General features: G+C 37.8%; 1 protein-coding gene across 2 annotated transcripts in view; it reads right to left on the reverse strand.

The window, feature by feature from the left end:
• The window catches only part of DNAH11 (dynein axonemal heavy chain 11), a 324,465-nt gene that overhangs the window by 33,487 nt on the left and 271,130 nt on the right, over positions 1-19,848 (reverse strand). For both annotated transcript variants that reach the window (XM_032305983.1, XM_032305984.1), the window contains 5 exons: positions 18,587-18,791; positions 9,274-9,438; positions 7,409-7,549; positions 3,800-3,970; positions 764-886 (listed from right to left, as the gene is read on the reverse strand). In XM_032305983.1, the coding sequence (XP_032161874.1) occupies positions 764-886; positions 3,800-3,970; positions 7,409-7,549; positions 9,274-9,438; positions 18,587-18,791 (805 nt within the window). The remainder of the gene's footprint in view (positions 1-763; positions 887-3,799; positions 3,971-7,408; positions 7,550-9,273; positions 9,439-18,586; positions 18,792-19,848) is intronic.

Raw genomic sequence — 19,848 nt, forward strand, 5'->3', positions numbered from 1 at the left:
AAATACACTCTTTGTTAAAGTTTTTTTTTTATCACCCCTTTGAATGAGCCATCTGTTTTCTGCTGAGACCCTGACTGATCAACAAATAGACTTGAATTTATAATTCTACATAACCTAGTTAAAAATTCTACTACAAACAAATCTAAACATACTTTAAAACTAAGGGATGATGGTTATTTTCAATAGACAGAAATTTTCCTTCTTAGAAAAAGAATGAAGCAAATACCATGTGTATGTTAGCATACAAGGCTCTTCAAGGATTCCAAAGTCTAAGAGAATAAACTTAACAGTAGGATCTTCTGACTGAAAAACGAGGTAAGAATCCCACCTGAGGTTGATGAATAACTTTTTTCTCCACAATATTCTGTTCTGCTTCAACACTTTAAAATGAGAATAAACTACTGTGTTGTTATATAATTAACACACAAATTCGGAAAAAGTGGAGAAGTATTATAAAAAAGAAAACAAGCCTGATTTAGGTAAATTGACAAAAATGTTTCTTGACTTTTGCCAAAGGTCTTGCAGAATATACATATTCAGTAACTTTTCCACCCATAAGTAGGTCAAAGTTTCTTTACTTTCAAATAAGAAATTAATCACTGTATACTTTAGTAATAAAAAGACAATTTGAAATTACATAGCGTATTTCTACAAATGAAATGGGATATAATCCATCATTTGTATTTTTAAAACATTTCTACATTTGGCAGAACTGATACTTGGAATAAGTTTTAGAAAGTGAAAAGCCCCCTTCCTCACATACCTTGAGAGCACTCCATGACTGAGTAGTTAGGAAGTCAACAGGACTCAGGTAAGTGTGTTCAACTGTGAACCGGAGCAGGAAATTCAATTCAAGAGGGTCTATCTCCTTCTTTCGCAACAAAATCTTGAGGGTACATGAAATTGAAAAGGGTCATTTAGTTTATATCAAAATCAGGACATAAGAGGTAGTCACCATTTAACAGACAGGACTGAAAAGGCAGAACCAAGTCCACCAACCTTCACCTAGCTGTTCTAAAGCTGAAATAATAAATCTCAGATTATGCTCATGATCTCAAAACCCTGCTTGAAAATCTAGTAACAAATAATTATGAAGACTATTTTTTTCCCCAATTTTAACACATGACTATTAGCAAATTATTTGAAATATACATTCATATTTAGTCTTTTGCTCTTAGATCAAACTTGTCTTAAAACTGGTTCCATGGGGGCGCCTGGGTGGCTCAGTGGGTTAAAGCCTCTGCCTTTGGCTCAGGTCATCATCCCAGAGTCCTGGGATCGAGCCCCGCATCGGGCTCTCTGCTGAGCAGGGAGCCTGCTTCTCTCCCTCTCTCTCTGCCTGCCTCTCTGCCTACTTGTGATCTCTGTCTGTCAAATAAATAAATAAAATCTTTAAAAACAAAAAAACCAAAAAAAAACTGGTTGCATGAATTGAGAAAGCCTTAGGTGGTAATGGATCAAATTACTAAACAAAAGGTAGAACCAGTATTATAATTTAGAGCTAATACGGAAGTTACACTGAATAAACTATGAGATATAAGAAAGATTTTTTAAAAAGAGAGGTGGGGAGGAGCAGAGGGAGAAGGAGAGAGAGAATCTCCCAGTTTAAAGCCTGATGAGGAGCTTGGGCTTGATCTAACAACCCTGAGATCATGATCGGAGCTGAAATCAAGAGGCGGATGCTTGAGAGACTGTGGACTCGGAGAAACAAACTGAGGGTGTCGGAGGGGAAGGGGGTCGGGGGATGGGTGAGCCTGGTGGTGGTATTAAGGATGGCACGTATTGCATGGAGCACTGGGTGTGGTGCATAAATAATAACTCTTGGAACACTGAAAAAAAAAAAAAAAAAGAGGTGGACGCTTAACACTTAGTCACCCAGGCATCCTGAAAAATTTTTCTTAAATGTGAGATTAAGAAAAATAAGAGATTATTATTTTATAGATACAACTAAACAAACATAAAAATTATAATACCATATAAAGTTAAACAGGTAAAGTGTTGGAGCTTTATGCTATTTTAAAACTCTTAGGTACTTGGCTCCTGGGTGGCTCAGTTGGTTAAGCAACTGCCTTCAGCTCAGGTTGTGATCCTGGAGTCCCAGGATCGACTCCCACTTTGGGTTCCCTGCTCCACAGGGAGTCTGCTTCTCCTGCTGACTTTTCTCCACTCCTATTCTCTCTCTCTCATTCTCTCTCTCTCTCAAATAAATAAATAAAATCTTTAAAAACAAAACAAAACTCTTAGGTATCTTCAAAATGCATTATGAGTAGTAACACATTAAAAATATTTTATTAAAAAAGAATAATTTATTAATTGCTTTTTTCATAATTCGATTTATTTCAACAAATAATTGCCATATGTATATACATACACGAAGTTTTGATTTACAAAAATCGTCAGGATTTGTGATAAGCTATAATTTATTTTTTATTTCTGGCTTCCAAGGAGGAATTTTTTTTTTTTTTTAGACAGAGAGTGTGAGTGGTGGGGGGAGTGGTTGGGGAGGGAGAACAGAGCGAAAGGAAAAGCAAGAGAGATTGAGAGAAAGAGAGAGAGAGAGAGAAACTCAAACAGACTCTCTGCTGAGCACAGAGTCCTGTTTGGGGCTCGATCTCACCACCGAGTTGATGACCAGAGCTGAAATCTAGAGTTGGATGCCTAATGGACTGCGTCACCCACATGGCCCAGGAAGACAGTTTTAAATAGACAATGTGCATACACGTGCGTGCATATCATTTATTCTCAATCCTGGCTTTTTACCGTTAATGAATAATACGTGTAAGAACAAAAATTTCGTTTTGTAGTATCTTGCTCCTAGTCCTCACTTACATTATGAAGCACCTATACCTACATATTCTTAAATAACCCAATGAAATCTACAAGCACTGAAAATATCGAATGTAATAGTCTGTCACTGCTAATAGCAGGGGCTTATAAAATGCCTTCTTTGGGCAAGGCACTTTGGAGGGCACAGCACAGAAGAGGCATTGACCTTTTGTCAAGATGTAGGCTGATAAGAAAAAGTTAGACAGCAATAACACTAATGAAAGGACACATGCTTATTCCACCTAGCGTCCAGTCCTCAATGTTTTCTTCCCATCATGGGCATCTTTATTTAAAAGCAATCTTTGCTGGGGCACCTGGAGGGCTCAGTCCGTTAAGCATCTATCTCTTGATTTTGACTTGGGGGATGATCTCAGGGCTGTGATACGGAGCCCTGCGTCAGGCTCCCTGCTCAGTGAGGGTCTGCTTGAGACTCTCTCTCCCTTTACCCCTCCCCCAGCTTGCTCTCTCTCAAATACATACATCACATCTTCTGCTGAAGTCCATATCAAGAAAAGGAAAAGGAATAAAAGGAGAGTAGATCTCACTAAAGGTGGCAGTGTGAAACCTGGAGCTCTTTTACACATTTACTGATTTCTAAAGGGACAGAGAGGCTCCTAGGACCATCCAGATCTAGACTCGTAATTCTGATCTCAAGCCATCTCCCTGGTAGTACCTGGCAGGCTCTGCACAGGACCTGAGAAGCGAGGGGGAGGTCTCACTGATCTGTTTTTCAGGGTGACGGCTAATGTGGGTCACTTAAAGTGCGTACCCCTCCCCCAAACCAACACTTCAGAACCTACTCAAAGGCTGGGACATGTCCAAGTTTACCCTGGGAAATTCAAACTTACTTCACACCACCAAGGGCTTCCAAGAAAGGTGTCGTGTCTTCCTTTAGTGGAAATAAAGCATGTAATAAACAGAGGTAGGGGACTGTGTGGCTCTGGGGATGCTTTCAAATGACCGAATTCCTTACCTGAAAAGCCATCTGGGATAGGAAGGTGAGCTTGTCCCTCTCAAACAGCGCCTGGCTGGTATAGAGGAAGACGGCATGCGTGACATTTTCCATTAGGATCGAGACGCGCCCCTGCACGTCCTCCACCTTGTCAGCCTGTTCGATTGCCCTGAGGAACAGCATGTTGAAAGCCTGGGGAATTCAAAGTGACTGGTAAGACCGATGTCTAGCTACCCCCAGACACACAGTAGAAATGTGGAATCACTTTGTAAGTTTATGTTGAACTGTACATGAAACTGCCAACCTGTTTTCCAAACATGGTTTTACCACTTTGCCTTTTCATCAGCAACATGAAGGAGCTGCAGTCCAGCAACTGTGCTGATACTTGTTACCGCCGGGCTTGTACAAATGTGGCTATTCTTTTTGGTATACAATAATACTTCATTCTGCTTTTCCTTTTTCCTCATATTTTTCTGAGGAACATTGAGCATTTAAATACGTGCTCAGGGCAGTACACATAACTTAGCATAATAGGACATGTCTGTTCAAATCTTGCATTGAGTTGTCTTATTGAGTTGTCCAAGTTCTTTACATAGTTTGGTTGAAGTTCATTATTAGATACATGTATTGGAAGATTTTTATAGTATGTGGCTTGCCTTTTCATTTTCTTAATGTCTTCTGAAGACCATATATTTTTAGTTTGATAAGATTTCACTTATGGGGTGCCTGGGTGGCTCAGTGGGTTAAAGCCTCTGCCTTCGGCTTAGGTCATGATCCCAGGGTCCTGGGATCGAGCCCCGCATAGAGCTCTCTGCTCAGCGGGGAGCCTGCTTCCCTTCTTCTCTCTCTGCCTGTTTGTGATCTCTGTCAAATAAATAAATAAAATCTTTTTAAAAAAAAGGATTTAATTTTTTTCTTTCTCTTATATGCTAAGAAATCTTTGTCTAACCTAAAGCCCAAAGACTCTCTCCCATTTTTTCCTAGAAATTTTATAGTTTTGCTTAATTATTTTGAGCTAATTTTGTATAAAGTGTAATGTAATGGTTCAGGTTCATTTTATTCTTTGGGGATATCCTGTTTCCTCAGCACCATTTGTTGTAAAAACTATCCCTTCTTCACTGACTTGGTATCACTGCCAAGAATCAACTGATCAAACATCTGCAGGACTATCTCTGGACTCTATGTTATCTACATATTTTTCTTTAGGCCAATTGGTATAGGTTTATAAAAAGTCCTGAAATCATGTACTGTAAATTCCCTACATTTCTTGTTCTTCTTCAAAATTGTTCCGTCATTTTAAACGCTTTGAATTTCTATACAAATTTTAGAATTACCTTGCTGATTTCTATTAAAAAAGCCTTTAGAGATTTGACTGAGATATCAAACCTACAGATCAATTTGGAAAGAACTGGCATCGTAGTAATATTGAATGTTCTAATCCATAAACACAGTATACCTCCTCCATGGTCTATCTCAACAATGTTTTATAGCTTACAGCACATGGGTCTTGTTTTGTTAAAATTATCCCTAAGAGTTTTGTGATTTTGGAAGCTATTATAAATAGTACTGAGTTATTAATTTTATTTTCCAATTGTTTGTAACTCATATATAAAAACAATTGACTTTGTATATCCTGCCATCTTGCTAAAAACTCACTTCTTAGTCCTAGTAGGTTTTTTGGGTAGATTTCTTAAGATTTTCTACATACATGATTAGGTCATTTGTGGGGGAAAAAAAGAGACACCTTTTCTTCTTTTTTTAAAATGCCTGTGCCTTTTGTTTTATTATTGCATTGGCAATAACCTACAGGGAGGTTGTGAATAGAAGTGTTGCGAGAAGACATTGTTCCTGATCTTAGGGGAAAGCATTCAATTTTCCAACATTAAGTATAATATTAGCTATAGATTTTTATAGATGGCCATTTTCATTTTGAGAAGTTACCATTTATTCTTAGTTGGCTCAGTTTTTTTTTTTTTTTCTTTTTTTGACCAGGTGTTGAAATTTGTCAGATTCTTTGTCTGCATCCAACGAAGTGATTATGTGGCTTTTCTCTTTTGTTTTATTTATATGAAGACTTGTGTTATTTTTTAAAAATATTTAACTAGCTTGCATTCCTGGCATAAATTCCACTTGGACATAATATACTGTTCTTTTTATATGTGGCTGGATCAATTTGCTAGTCTTTCCTTGAGTAGACTGGCAACAGTGTCCATGAAGAGGTCTGCTTTGTGGTTTTTTCCCTTGTGATGTCTTAGTCTGGTTTTCGTATTTGGATAATGCTGGGTTGATATTACTGATTTAATTTTATTACTCTTTATACACTGTGGTTTTTCCAAAATCCAACCACTCTGTGCTTCTCAGAGCTTCTGTACACTAGCTCCAAACTACTAGGAACCTGCTAGTTATTCTTGACACTTTTCGTTATTGTCCATACCCAATCCATTTCCAAGGGCTGATTATTCTAGCTTCAAACCACGGGTCAAGTTTTTTTTTGAGTCTTTTGTCATCTGCTTCGAACCATTCAATGGCTACTTTTTGTAGACAAACTATAACCCATAATCCCCCATCTGGCAATGAAGTCTCCATGATCTCCATTTTCTCACCTCTCTAGACTCCTGTCTTGTCTTCTTTTCCCTCACTCATTAATTACCCTCCAGCCACACAGATTCATTCACCACCTGAATCTCAAACTCTTTCATGCCCTCACACATCCTTGTTTTCCCCAAGCACTCCAGAGGTGGCTAAACTCTATAGAAATCAACTATGTCACTTCCTCTGAGAGGCCTTCCCTGAGGTAAGAGTGAAAGAATCCTTCCCACAGTTATTATTCTCTCTCACTGTACTTATCACTTTTACACATCAAATACACACACACCGATGTATCTCCACTCATACCTTTTTTTTCTTTTAAATTGGATACTCAGCACAACATCTGGCATGATGATTGATGTCAACAGCAATTTGTTTAAAAACTGAGTGACAGAATGAATAAATACTGCCTAGAGGCACAATGTGGCAAAGTAAAAAGCATGGCCTTTGGGATCACAACCACGAGTTCAAATCCTGCCTTTACCATTATAATGTGAATTCTTGGGCAACTGCTTTAAAATGTGAAAATGTTAGATTTTTCTTTTCTTTTCTTTCTTTCTTTCTTTCTTTTTTTTTTTTAAATAGGGGTATAATAATATATTGGGATGTTTCAGGCATAAGAATGAAACAAAGTATGAAAAATGCCTGGTATGGAATAGAGTGATTTGTTCTCAGTCTTTCTCCTGCTCTACCAAAATAACATGAGAAATCTTTATATAAGACACCTACATTTTCACAGAGTAAAAGAATCACAAGGAAAATTCCCTTATATATAATAAACTCAAGACTCAGTTTAAGAACATTTAGTTTAAGAACAAAAAAAAATGTATTATGATGCCGCATAATTTAATTATCTTAAAGCCTTAATGAAAACCTTAAATAAAAGTTCCTGAGAAAATGAGGGTTTTTTTTCCTCACTAGATCCTCAGGACTCCTTACTGAGTCCTGATATACTGAGATTGCTTAAAAATAAATTCTAAACTTCCAGAAACAAGTTGAATGCACGAAATTAAAAATTTTTCTTAGCCTATTCAGCATTACCTTCAAAGAGAATTGATAGATGGGGTTAATTTTTCTGAGGTCATTAATAACAAAATAAAGAAGAGATGCTCTGGCCGCCACTGGTCTGTAACATTCTCGGGCCTCATTGATTTTTCTTTCATTTTCTTTAGCTTCAATCACCTATGGTGAGATCAAACAACGTAAGTAACTAGTAACTTACTCTTCATGTTCTTTATACCTACCCAACTGATGGAAGGGATGTATCTGAAATGAAAAGTATTTGCATTAAAATAGATAACATGTGTGGCATCTATGTGCTTCAATTTTTCTAAAATTATTAGATTCATATTTTAAATGACTTTTTTTTTTCATAAACTGAGTTTTCAGTGAGAATGGACATAATGTTAGCTGCTTTACGGTTACAGATTAAACAAACCTGATTGGTTTTGGTTTTATAGAATTTGTTCTGAGTAATGTCACCTTCCCCTGCCTCCTCTCTCTTTTTCAGGTTTAATAACCCAGCTCTATCACCTCCCAGGGATAGCTCTTAAAAGTCTGCTGGGTCAATTCAATGCCCATAACTTTATTAGTCAACAAGGTATACAAAAGCAGTCAAGGTCAATAATATATCCAATAGCCAGGCTTACTAAAAAGCCTTTATATGAAGACTCTCATGACTGTTTGACTTTGTACCAGATGATCCATATGCCCATATTTTTCATTTAGTTTATCTTTATGTATTAGCCCCTGGGCACAGTCAGAGAGATAATTAAAACAACAATAACAGCAGCACCACCTACAACCAACATACTCATTTTTACTCAAGGCTCAAATATCTTTTTTTTTTTTTTTTTTTTAAATCTAGGACTACTGCTGGTCCTATAGCTTTTTAAGATAGTCTTTTTTTTTTTTTTTTAAACAAAGTTGATTCCTCATTCTTGTGTATAAATGGAAATAAAATGTAGAGCAGGGCAGGGGGGAAATCCCTACATAGCAATATACTAAGAAGATAGGAAGAGACATTTTAAGAGACAATTAGAAGCTAACGTCAAAGCTAAGACCTAATTTACTTAATTGCCCCAATCTTTACCATCTTAGGAGCTACCTAGAATTCACTTAGTTAAAAGGAAAGACTAATTTGGGATTCCATTTCTTAGCTAAAATTAAGACAAACATATAGGATGTGTGGTGACACAGCCTCAACTGGGTAATTAATAGATTACTTAGTAATGAGGATATTACAGAAAGGAAATGAGGTTCCTCTCCTTCTGAAACAATAGACTTTTAAAGTTCATGGCCAGTTGTATGAGTCCAAAGTGTACATCATGCGCAAGGCAGATTGAGACATAGGCTGGACGTTCAGCAGGAAATCTACTCAATGAAAGTTTTTACTGGCATTCAGGAAATGTCATTGTTTCCCAGGGTGAATAATGCATCTGAGTACAGCAGGAGACCGTCCCTTGCTCGGTCTCCCACCAGTGAAGGCCTGCAAACAAACCATCAGCTCTAATATTTCCCTGAAAGGCACAACAGCCTAGGAAGCCTGTGGTGGGACTGTAGGATGTCAGTCTGCCAGAGCTGGACGCTGAGCCTTTTTCGATTTTAGACCATATAAGCCAGCAGGCTCCAATTTTCTTCCGATTTGGCCACTCAGGAAAAATAATAGCCTGACAGAGTCTCCTGTGAATGACTGGATCTATGCTGAATTAGGATAAGTACAAGTCCAACCACCTCCTCCTCCACACAGAGCCCCGTACATTTTTAAGGACGGTTTATTAAGTGAACCGAAATCCACAACAAGTCAGCGCTCTTAGAGAAGTTGTCAGGCTGGATCACATTTTTACGCCAATCACTTGAATCAAAAGGAGCGTTGTGCCCTCTGGGGGCCCCTCATGTCTTCTTACCTTGCTCTCTATCTCTGCCGCGGTTGCTTTCGTCATCTCTAGTCTCTCCACCAGCTCCGTGTCATCCAGAAAGCTCCCCTCTGCCGCAGAAAGGCGCAGAAGGAGGTCGTCCTCCAGGTACTTTAGCTGGATCTTAAAGTCATTTTGATGCTTCGTCAAAACCAACTAACACAAACCAGGAAAAGGGGTGAGACATGGTGGTTCAATTCAGGTTTGAAAGCGGATCCTTTAATCACCAATTTCACAGATCATATATAGTAAATCGCACTTACAATTAAAAACATACTAATCCTCTTTAAAAAGTTACTTTAAAACAAGTCGGGAAATGTGGTAAGAAATGCTTGCACACCAGGGTCCAGAGAATGCATATTTGTCCTGAACATTTAACATTGGGAACCTACAGGAAGAATCTACTCTATAGGAAGAAACTTCTGGTTTCTGCTTCCTATCTAAAGAGATGGAAGTCATTTCCAACCTCGTAACAGGAAGAAAGCGAATCCTCAAGTCTTTCTACATTCGTCAAAGAACTGAAGTCACAGGGCCAACGGTTACTCTCAAAATCAGAGAAGTGGGTGAATACAGACCATCACAGCTGCTGCCAAATTCACTATAGTCATTGGCTAATTGTTGAAGGCAGAGCTTGAGGGTTCAAAACCTCGGGGGGTGTGGTCTTGGGAAGCCCTTCATACTTTTGTGAATTTGCCTCTAGGAGACTTACCAGGTTCATTACAGTGAAGATCAGGGGAAAAAAGAAAAATCTACTGCTTTGGGCAATGGAAGGGGGTAAAAAAACCATTTTGAAATATGTCCAGGGGCACCTGGGTGGCTCAGTGGGTTAAAGCCTCTGCCTTCAGCTTGGGTCATGATCCCAGGGTCCTGGGATGGAGCCCCACGTCGGGCTCTCTGCTCAGTGGGGAGCCTGCTTCCTCCTCTCTCTCTGCCTGCCTCGCTGCCTACTTGTGATCTGTCAAATAGATAAATTAAAAAAAAAAAAAAAAAGAAAGAAATATGTCCAGAGGAAAGCAACTATTTAAAGCATGCAGGAGCCTTCTGTTCTCTTAACAAATGCCTGCCCTCAAGGGAAATTTTATTGTCAGAGCCTTATCTGACCTTAGGCAGGAGGATGATTAGACAACTCTTGTTTCCCCTGGATGTCCTTTCTTGCATAGGGAATATAAAAATAAATGATAAACTTGTCTGAAGTTCAAACTTCAGTGACTCAGGCCTATTAGAAAACCCTTGGATTTAATGATGGGATTATAGAATACTTCCCATCCAAAATACCTTACCATCATATCACATTAAGAGACTCCAGTATGATAACACTGGATTACAACAGAGTGCAAGGTACTGACTCCATTTAAGAAGGAGCTTCTAGAATAGTCCAAGGACACAGCAAGACAATAACAGGGATCTGAGAGGAAAGTGAAGCCTGTAACACTAACAGTTTCAGCAAATGTGACATGCAGCCTAACTCCTAACCACATAAATATAAAACCTAACACTAAAGCTCTACTTACCCCACTTCAAATTATCTAATACATCACATCTAGCTTTTAACAAAAAAGTACAAGGCACATAGGCAACATAGGCTGAAGAGATAAAGCAAACCCTAGAACAAGAGTCAGAAATGGCAGAGATTTTAAAATTATCAAACTGGGAATTAAAAATAACTAAGCTTAATGTGCTAAGGGCTCTAATGGGTAAAGTGGAAAACATGAAAGTCTATATGGACACTTCAAGTAGAGAGAGAGAAACTCTAAGAAAGGAAATGCTAGAAATAAACTCTATGACAGAAAGAAGGATGTCTTTGATGGACTCCTCAGTAGGCTGGACACATCAAGGGAATCATCAGCCAACTCAAAGGTAAGTCAACAGAAACTTTTCAAAGTGAAAAGGAAAGAGAAAAGGAATGGAAAAAAAGGGAAAAGAATAGTCAGTAAATGTAGGAAAATTACAAAAAGTTTAACACGCATATCATGGGAAATCCTGAAGGAGAAAAAGGAGAAGAAATATTGGAGGTAATAATGACAAAGAATTTTCCAAAATTAATGACATTCACCAAACCATAGATCCAGGGAGCTCACAGCATACTAAGCAGAGTAAGAAACAAACAAATATATCAGACCATAATCAAACAAAGAAAAAATCTTAGAAAAAGCTACAAGGAAAACAAACAAACCAACCCACCTCACCCACAGAAGAAAGAGGACAAGAATTTCCTAGAACTTTTGAGAAACCATGCAGGTAAAAAGAGTAAATATTTAAAATACTGAAGAAACAAACCATCAGTCTAGAAATTTCTATCTTGCCAAATCACTCCTCCAAAATGGAGGAAAAATAAAAACCTTTCAGACACACAAAAACTGAAAGAATCTGTCACGAGGAGACATGTCTTACAAGAAGTGTTAAAATTTTTTGTCATAGAGAAAAAAATGTTATAGGTCAGAACTCAGAGCTCCATAAAGAAAGGAAGAATGTCAGAGAAAGAATAAATGGAGGTAAAATTTTTTTTTCTTATTTTCTTTTAAAGATTTTATTTATTTATTTGAGAGAGAGAGTGAGAGAGAGCATGAAAGGGGAGAAGGCCAGAGAGAGAAGCATTTTCTTTTAAAGATTTTATTTACTTATTTGAGAGAGAGAGTGAGAGAGAGCATGAAAGGGGAGAAGGCCAGAGAGAGAAGCAGACTCCCCGTGGAGCTGGGAGCTCAATGTGGGGCTCAATCCCGGGACTTGGGATCATGACCTGAGCTAAAGGCAATGGCTTAACCAACTGAGCCACCCAGGTGCCCCCCTTTTTTTCTTATTCAGGACAGAACTGTTCAAAATAATACAGACAACAATGTATTTGATTATAACTTATGATAAATGAAATGAATGACAACAATGTGATGAGAGACTGGAGGGAGGAAACGGGAAAGCTTTTAAAAGAGAACCCACATGTCCCAGTAGGAAGTATAACAATGTGACTTGAAAGTGGACTTAGGTTACTTGTAAACATATATACTAAATGCTAAAGAAAGGACTATATGCTTTTATTTTTTATGTATTTATTTTTTAAGATTTTATTTATTTATTTGACAGAGAGAGAGAGAGAGAGATCATAAGCAGGCAGAGAAGCAGGCAGAGAGGGAGGGAGGGAAGCAGGCTCCCTGCCGAGCAGAGAGCCCAACACGGGGCTCCATCCCAGGACCCTGAGATCATGACCTGAGCCGAAGGCAGAGGCTCAACCCATTGAGCACCCAGGTGCCCCAAGAAAGGGCTGTATGTTTTTAAAAAGAAGTATAACTTACATGCTGAGATAGGACAAGTAATAGAATCCTATGAAATGCTTGATTAAAATCAGAGAAGGCAGAAAGTAAAGAAAAAAAAAGGATAAGGAGGAGTGCAGTAAATAAAAAAAATAGTGACAAATATGGTAGATTTTCATTCAACTGTGTCAACAATAATCACTTTGTGAATTTTCTAAGTATATCAATTAAAAGACAGACACTGACACTGTGGATACAAAAACAAACAACAAAAATAAAAACATAAAAGCAAAACAAGACCCAACTGTCCGTTGTCTACAAGAAATCTGCTTTGCTCAAAGGCAAAGGAATGGAGAAAGATGTACCATGTAACACTAAACAAAAGAAAGCTGAAGCACTATATTAATTTCAGGCAAAGCAGACACAAAAACAAGGAAAAGTATCAAAAGCTAAAAGGGAAATTACATAAGGATAAAGAGGTCCATTCTCTAAGAAAACATAAGAATCCGTATTGAGCATGTCTCTGACAACAGAGTGTCAAAATACATGAGACAAACTGATAAAATTTCTAGATGTAGACAAAGCCACATGCTGGAGCATTCAAAACTCTAGCTAATATATCTAGTGGCAGAGATTCAGTAACAGTATAATTGAACGAAATAGGAAAAATCACAGGATGGAATTAACATTTATGGGATACTTTCTCAACAAATAGGAGAGTATGCAATTTTTTCAAGCTCACATAGGTCATTCAAAAGATAAACCAAACTCTGGGCCGGAAAACACATCTGAAAGAGTTAAAAAAACCCCAGAAATACAAAGTATGCACTCAAACCACAATGAAATTAAATAAGGAATCAGTAATGGAAAGACAGCTGAAAAAATCCCCAAATATTTGGAGATTAAACACTATACTTCTATGTAACAGACAGAAAAAAAAAAAGAAATTTCAAAAGAAATGAAAAATATATTGAAATAAACAAAAATTAAAACACAACTTAATGAAATGTGTGAGATGTAGCAAAAGCAGTGCTTGGAGGAAAATTTATAGCATAGAACACATTTATTAGAAATGGAGGAAGATTCTAAAATTAATTACCTAAGCTTTTACCCTAAGAAACTACGGAAAGAAGAGCAATATAAACAAAGAGCAAGGAAATGAAAATAAACAATAAAAATTAGAGGAGAAATCAATAAAATATAAAACAGGAAACCAATGGGGAAAAAAAATCATCAACCAAACATCATTTCTATACAAAAGTCAATAAAATTTATAACCCTGTAGCCTGGCCAATCAAGAAAAAAAAAGGAGAAAGCACAGATTATAATGTTAATAATTAAGGAAGGACCATCACTATTGATTCTATAGGTTACAGGACAATAAAAGACTATAATGAACAATGGTATGCTCATAAATTTGGTAATTTAGATGCAGTAGGCTAATTCCTTGAAAGACACATCTACCAAAAACTCTTACAATGGAAACCATATAATCTGAATAGGCCTACATCTAATTAAAAAACTGAATTGACAATAATCTTCCAAAATAGTAAGCACCTGGGTCCAGGTGATTTTGCTGATGAGTTTGCCAAGGATGTAAAGTAATGTTATCCATTCTCTACAATTTCTTCCAGAAAATAGAAGCAAAGGGATTACTTCCTTACCAGTTTTAAGAGGGCAGCATTATAGTCTAATATCAAAATCAGATAAAGCCATTACAGAAAAACCCCAAAATGATATACCAATATCTTTCATGAGCATAGATATGAAAATCCTCAACAAAATATGAGCAAACCAAATCAAATATGTGTGTAAAAAGAATTATATACCATACTAAGTAGGATTTATCCCAAGTATGCAAGTCCAAGTCAACATTGAGAAGTAACATAATTCATCTCATCAAAAGGCTGAAGAAAAAGTATATGGTATAAAATAGATGAAGGGGCACCTGGGTGGCTTAGTGGGTTAAAGCCTCTGCCTTCAGTTCAGGTCATGATCCCAGGGTCCTGGAATCGAGTCCCACATTGGGCTCTCTGCTCAGCAGGGAGCCTGTTTCCCCCCCCCCTCTGTCTACCTCTCTGCCTACTTGTGATCTCTGTCTGTCAAATAAATAGATAAAATCTTAAAAAATAAATAAATAAAATAGATGAAGAAAAAACGTTTGAGAAAATCTAACATTCATTTATGATAAAAATTCTCAGCAAACTAGAAATATAGAACAACTTCAACTTGATAGAGAACATCTAAAAATGAAACACCTAGCTAATACCTCACTTAATGGTGAGAAGTTATTTGCTTTTTTCCAAAACTGGAAACACGATACAAATATCTCCTTTTACCTCTTCTATTCAACATTGTACTGAAAGTCTTAACAAATGCAGAAAGACAAGAAAAATAAAGAAAAGGTATACAGAATGGGAAGGCTGAAATAAACAATCTATGTTCACATATGACAAGGTTGTCTTTGTAGAAATTCCTAAATAAACAAAAGGACTCCTAACAAATATGAGATTATAACAAAGCTGCAAGATACAAGGTTAATATATGAAAGACAATTGCTTTTCTATACACTAACAATGAACAAATGAAATTTGAAGTTTATAATACAACACATTTACATTAGCACCAAAAAACTAAAGTGCTTAGGTAACAATCAAAGAAAATTATACTGAAGATATATATGAAGAAATCTACCATTTTCTGATAAAAGGAACCAAAGATTTTAAAATGTAGAGAGAATCCATATTCATGATAAGAAAACTCAACATTGTTAAGGTATCGTGTCTTCCTTTCTGTGATTCAACATAGTATCAATCAAAATTCCAGCACATTATTTTGCAAATATTGACAACCTGATCTTAGAGTTTACATGGAAAGGCTTAAGATCTAGAAGAGCCAACAGTCAATGTACAGAAGAAGTTGAAAGACTGACAATACCCAGCTTAAAGACTTGCTATAAGGCGCCTGGGTGGCTCAGTGGGTTAAGCCTCTGCCTTAGGTTCAAGTCATGATCTCGGGGTCCTGGGATCGAGCCCTGCATCGGGCTCTCTGCTCATCGGAGAGCCTGCTTCCCCCTCTCTCTCTGCCTGCCTCTCTGACTACTTGTGATTTCTCTCTCTGTGTGTCAAATAAATAAATAAATAAAATCTTTAAAAAAGAAAAAAAAGACTTGCTATAAAGCTACCACTAATAAGGAAGGTATAGTTTTCACATTAGACAATAGATCCACAGAAATATGGTCAATTCGTCTTGGACAAGTAGCAAAAGCAAGGGAGAAAGGACAGTATTTTCAACAAATGTTGCGGGACAACTGGGTACCCACATGCAAAAGAATGGAGCTGGATTCCTACCTCACACTAAAAACAAAATCTAACTCAAAGTGGATTATAGACCTAAATGTAAGAGCTAAAACTCTAAAACTCCTAGAAGAAAACATAGGAGTAAACTTGTGTGAGGCAATGGTTTCTTAGATACAACATCAAAAGCACAAGCAACAAAGAAAAAAGATGTAAACTGGATTTCATCAACATTGAAAACTTGAGTGCTTCAGAACACACCATCACGAAAGTGAAGACAATCAGAACGGGAAAAAATATTTATATATTATATGCCCAGTAAGAGTATAATACCCAATGTATATGAAGAGATCATACAACAATAAAAATAACCCAATTTTTAAAATGGGCAAAGGATTTGAAACAGAAGCTCCTCTAAAGAAGACATATAAAAGGCCAATAAATATATGAGAATATGCTTAACCTCATTAGTCCATAGGGAAAAGAAAGTTCAAACCACAGTGAGATACCACTTCACACCCACTACTACGACCATTATCAAAAAGAGAGACAAAGATAGGGTAGGATGTGAAGAAACTGCATCCTTTCCACATAGCTGGTAGAAATGTAAAATGGTGCAGTTGCTTTGAAAACAGTCTGGCTGTTCCTCAAATATTAAACACAGACTTACTATATGACCCAGAAGTTCTGCTCCGAGGTACATATCGAGGAGAAATGAAAAATCTATGTGCACACAACTTACAGTGAACATTCCGAGAAGCACTGAACATTACAGCCAAGAAGTGGGAACCACCTGAATGTCCATCAGCTGATGAGGGCATAAATAAAATATGGTCTATAGTATCTATAATAGAATATCATTCAGTCATAAGAAAGGAAGAATTGATAGATGCTATCATATGGATGCAAAATCCATATGATGTGGAAATATCATATTAGGAAAAATATTAGGCTAAGTGAGAGAAGCCAGGTACAAAGGCCAGCTGTTTTAAGATTCCATTTACATGATATGTCCAGAACAGGCAAATCTATAGGGATAGAAAGAGATTAATGATTTTTAGGAGCTAGGTAAGTGGGGACATGGGCCAGGGAGTAACAGCCGTAAGCATGGATTTTCTTTCTGAGGTGCTGAAAGTGTTGTAAAATCGATACTTTGTGAATGACCTAAAAACCAAGGAATTATACAATTAAAAAGGATATGTGAATGATATCCCAAACTTATAAAAAACAGGGAGAAAGATTACTATGCTTTACTGAACAACAATGAATGGACATGTTTTACTGAAGTAGAATAGTATTTTAAATACATTTTATTATTTTGTACTGCAAAAAGGAAGGATAACATTAGGAGAAACTGAAGTTGGGCTAGTGATGTACAGGAACCCTGTAGTATCTTGTAACTTTTGTGTAAATAAATCTAAATCTATTCCAAAGTTAACATTTATTTTAAAAGCTTGTTTCTGATTTAAAAAAAAAAAAAAAGGGGGAGAGAGGCAAAATGTTCCTCATGGCTGAAGCTAAATGATGATCACATGGAAACTTAGAACTATTTTCTTTACATTCCTATGTTTGAAAAATTTTGCTATCAAAAATAAAAACAAATAAAGAAATTAGTTGAACTGTCAAAGCTTTTGCAAAAAAGAAAAGCATGTGTACATGAATGGCCGACCACAACAAGACGATTTTCTTATACGGTCATATGGTGTTTCAAATATGGACATGTTCCATGTCCAACTTGGCAGTGATACACCCAGCAGCCCATGGTCCTCTAAACCCTGGCCTTGGATCACTCATTACGGGCAGGTTGTGATGTCACCGCATGGGAACACACGCACGAGGAGACCGGAGGGGACCGAGCCCACTCACTCTCAGCCTCTGTCCCAGGGTTGTCTCTGCTCTGGTTGGTGACTGGTGCAGAAGTAAATCCAATGGAATGCTGCCTCCAATGGACTCTGAAAATGGGTGCGAATCCTTTGCAGAGACTCTGCTAAAACAGACGGCTGGGCCTGCCCCAGAAGGTCACATTCAGCAGGATCTGGTCTGGGGCCTGAGATTCTTCATTTAAGGTTCCCAGCTGATGCTGATGTTCTAGGAACACCATCTGAGAAGCACTGATTTATACCTGGAGTGACAAACACTTGCCATAAAAGCGAGATGGCCAGTATCTTTGGTTTGGCAGGACGTACAATCTCTGCTGCAACGACTCACCTCGGCTACTGACTTCCTTCTACATTTTCAGGCTTCATTTATTGTTTGGGGGCTTTCTTCGTGGTGTTTTTTTTTTTTTAATTCAACACTCATTTTTATTATTTTTTTCCTTAATCACTGTACTTAAAGCCATACATTTTCCTTTAAGTGCTAGTCATCATCAGCTACGAGCCCCTCAATTTTTCCAGCTTTATTCCATTACTCTTCTTTTTCGTTCTTTTGCCCTGGCTGATTTGGACTATCATCACTGAACCTATCGGGACATGCTCCTGCTTCTCTCCTTCTGTTTCTCATGACTCCTACATCTCCTTGCTTGTCCTTGTCACCTGCATCAAACTACAGCAAGCCCATCTCCTACTGGGAGCATGCTGCTAACTACCTGCTTTAACAGGAGAGCCCTCGAAGTGTTAACTGTTCACATACATCCTCATTTTTCTCAGTTAGAGTGTAAACCCCAGGTCGGCAAGTATCCTATCTTACAGTCCGAGGGTGAAGCACTCTAACTTGGGCAAAGCAGATACCAGGTTAAATGTTGATGGATGGTTTTGTAATTTTTACCTTAAGTTTCTCCAGATCTGGCCTTTCCATATTGACCACCTCTGCCAGGAGCTGGGCTTCTAGACCATCTTCTGTGACTGTGAAATTGAGGAGCGTTGTTTGAGCCTGCAATTCCGGCTTATAGTGAGGATTTGCCAGTTTTGTGTGAAGGATAAGGCGAAAGTTCTTGTTAAATTCACATTCTTTGTCTCCAATCCTGATGTATCTAAAGGGGGACAACACAAACATTCAGGAGATTCCCATGAACCATAACTGATATGTAGGGGGCATTCCATTTCCTCTATTCCGATAACATATCCAGGCTGTAAGACCAGGTAATTCAGGATTTTTCAGCTACCATGTCTCCCTAAAAGTACAGAAGAAATAGGAATTATCCACTAAACTTCTATAGGACTGTTTACATGCAAAATGGTGTTAACAGTACTCGTCTCATAATGTCACCATAATAAGAAAATGCAGTACTTCATACGAAGGTTGTATAACAACAAACATTAGCTTCTATTATACTTCTGTGAATAAGCTTCTATTAAACATTTCTATTTTTTTTTTTTAAAGATCTTATTTTTTTGTCAGAGAGAGAGAGAGAGAGACAGAGCACAAGCAGGGGGAGTGGCAGGCAGAGGGAGAAGCAGGCTCCCCGTTGAGCAGGGAGCCTGATGTGGGTCTCGATCCCAGGACCCTGGCATTGTACCCTGAGCTGAAGGCAGATGCTTAACCAACTGAGCCACCTAGACATCCCTAAATGCTGCTATTCTGAAAGGATGAGTATGTGTTTGCATGTAGCTGTGTGTGTGTATTAAGCGTATATATACTTAAAATTTATATACATATTAGAAATGCAACTACACTTTAAATTACTATTTCAGGATTTTTGGTACCGGCTCATAAGCAAAGTTTAAGCAGCCTCCTGTATGGAATGCACATGGGCAGGATCTTGACAACCATGCTTCTATCCTACGTTCCAGTTATCTCGGTCATAGGGACCAGAAGCAGGTACTTCAAAACACCCCAGAGTGAGCTCTCCTGGGACTTGGGATTGGAACAAAGAGAAGGGAGAATTGGAAATGGAACCTTTAGGTTCATGCTGATGTCACCCTTTCCTTCTGTAAACCACACAGCAGAGAAAGACATTCCTGGTTTCCCCAGGGAAGAGTCAACCAATATTCATGTTGCAGAGTCATACAAAGGGAGCAGGTTCTGGATTCTATGGGCTTCCAGGTCCCTGATTGCCTTTTAAACACAGTTGCCATGACACCCTGCAG

This window comes from Mustela erminea, chromosome 11, assembly GCF_009829155.1.
Source record: "Mustela erminea isolate mMusErm1 chromosome 11, mMusErm1.Pri, whole genome shotgun sequence".
NCBI lineage: Eukaryota > Metazoa > Chordata > Mammalia > Carnivora > Mustelidae > Mustela > Mustela erminea.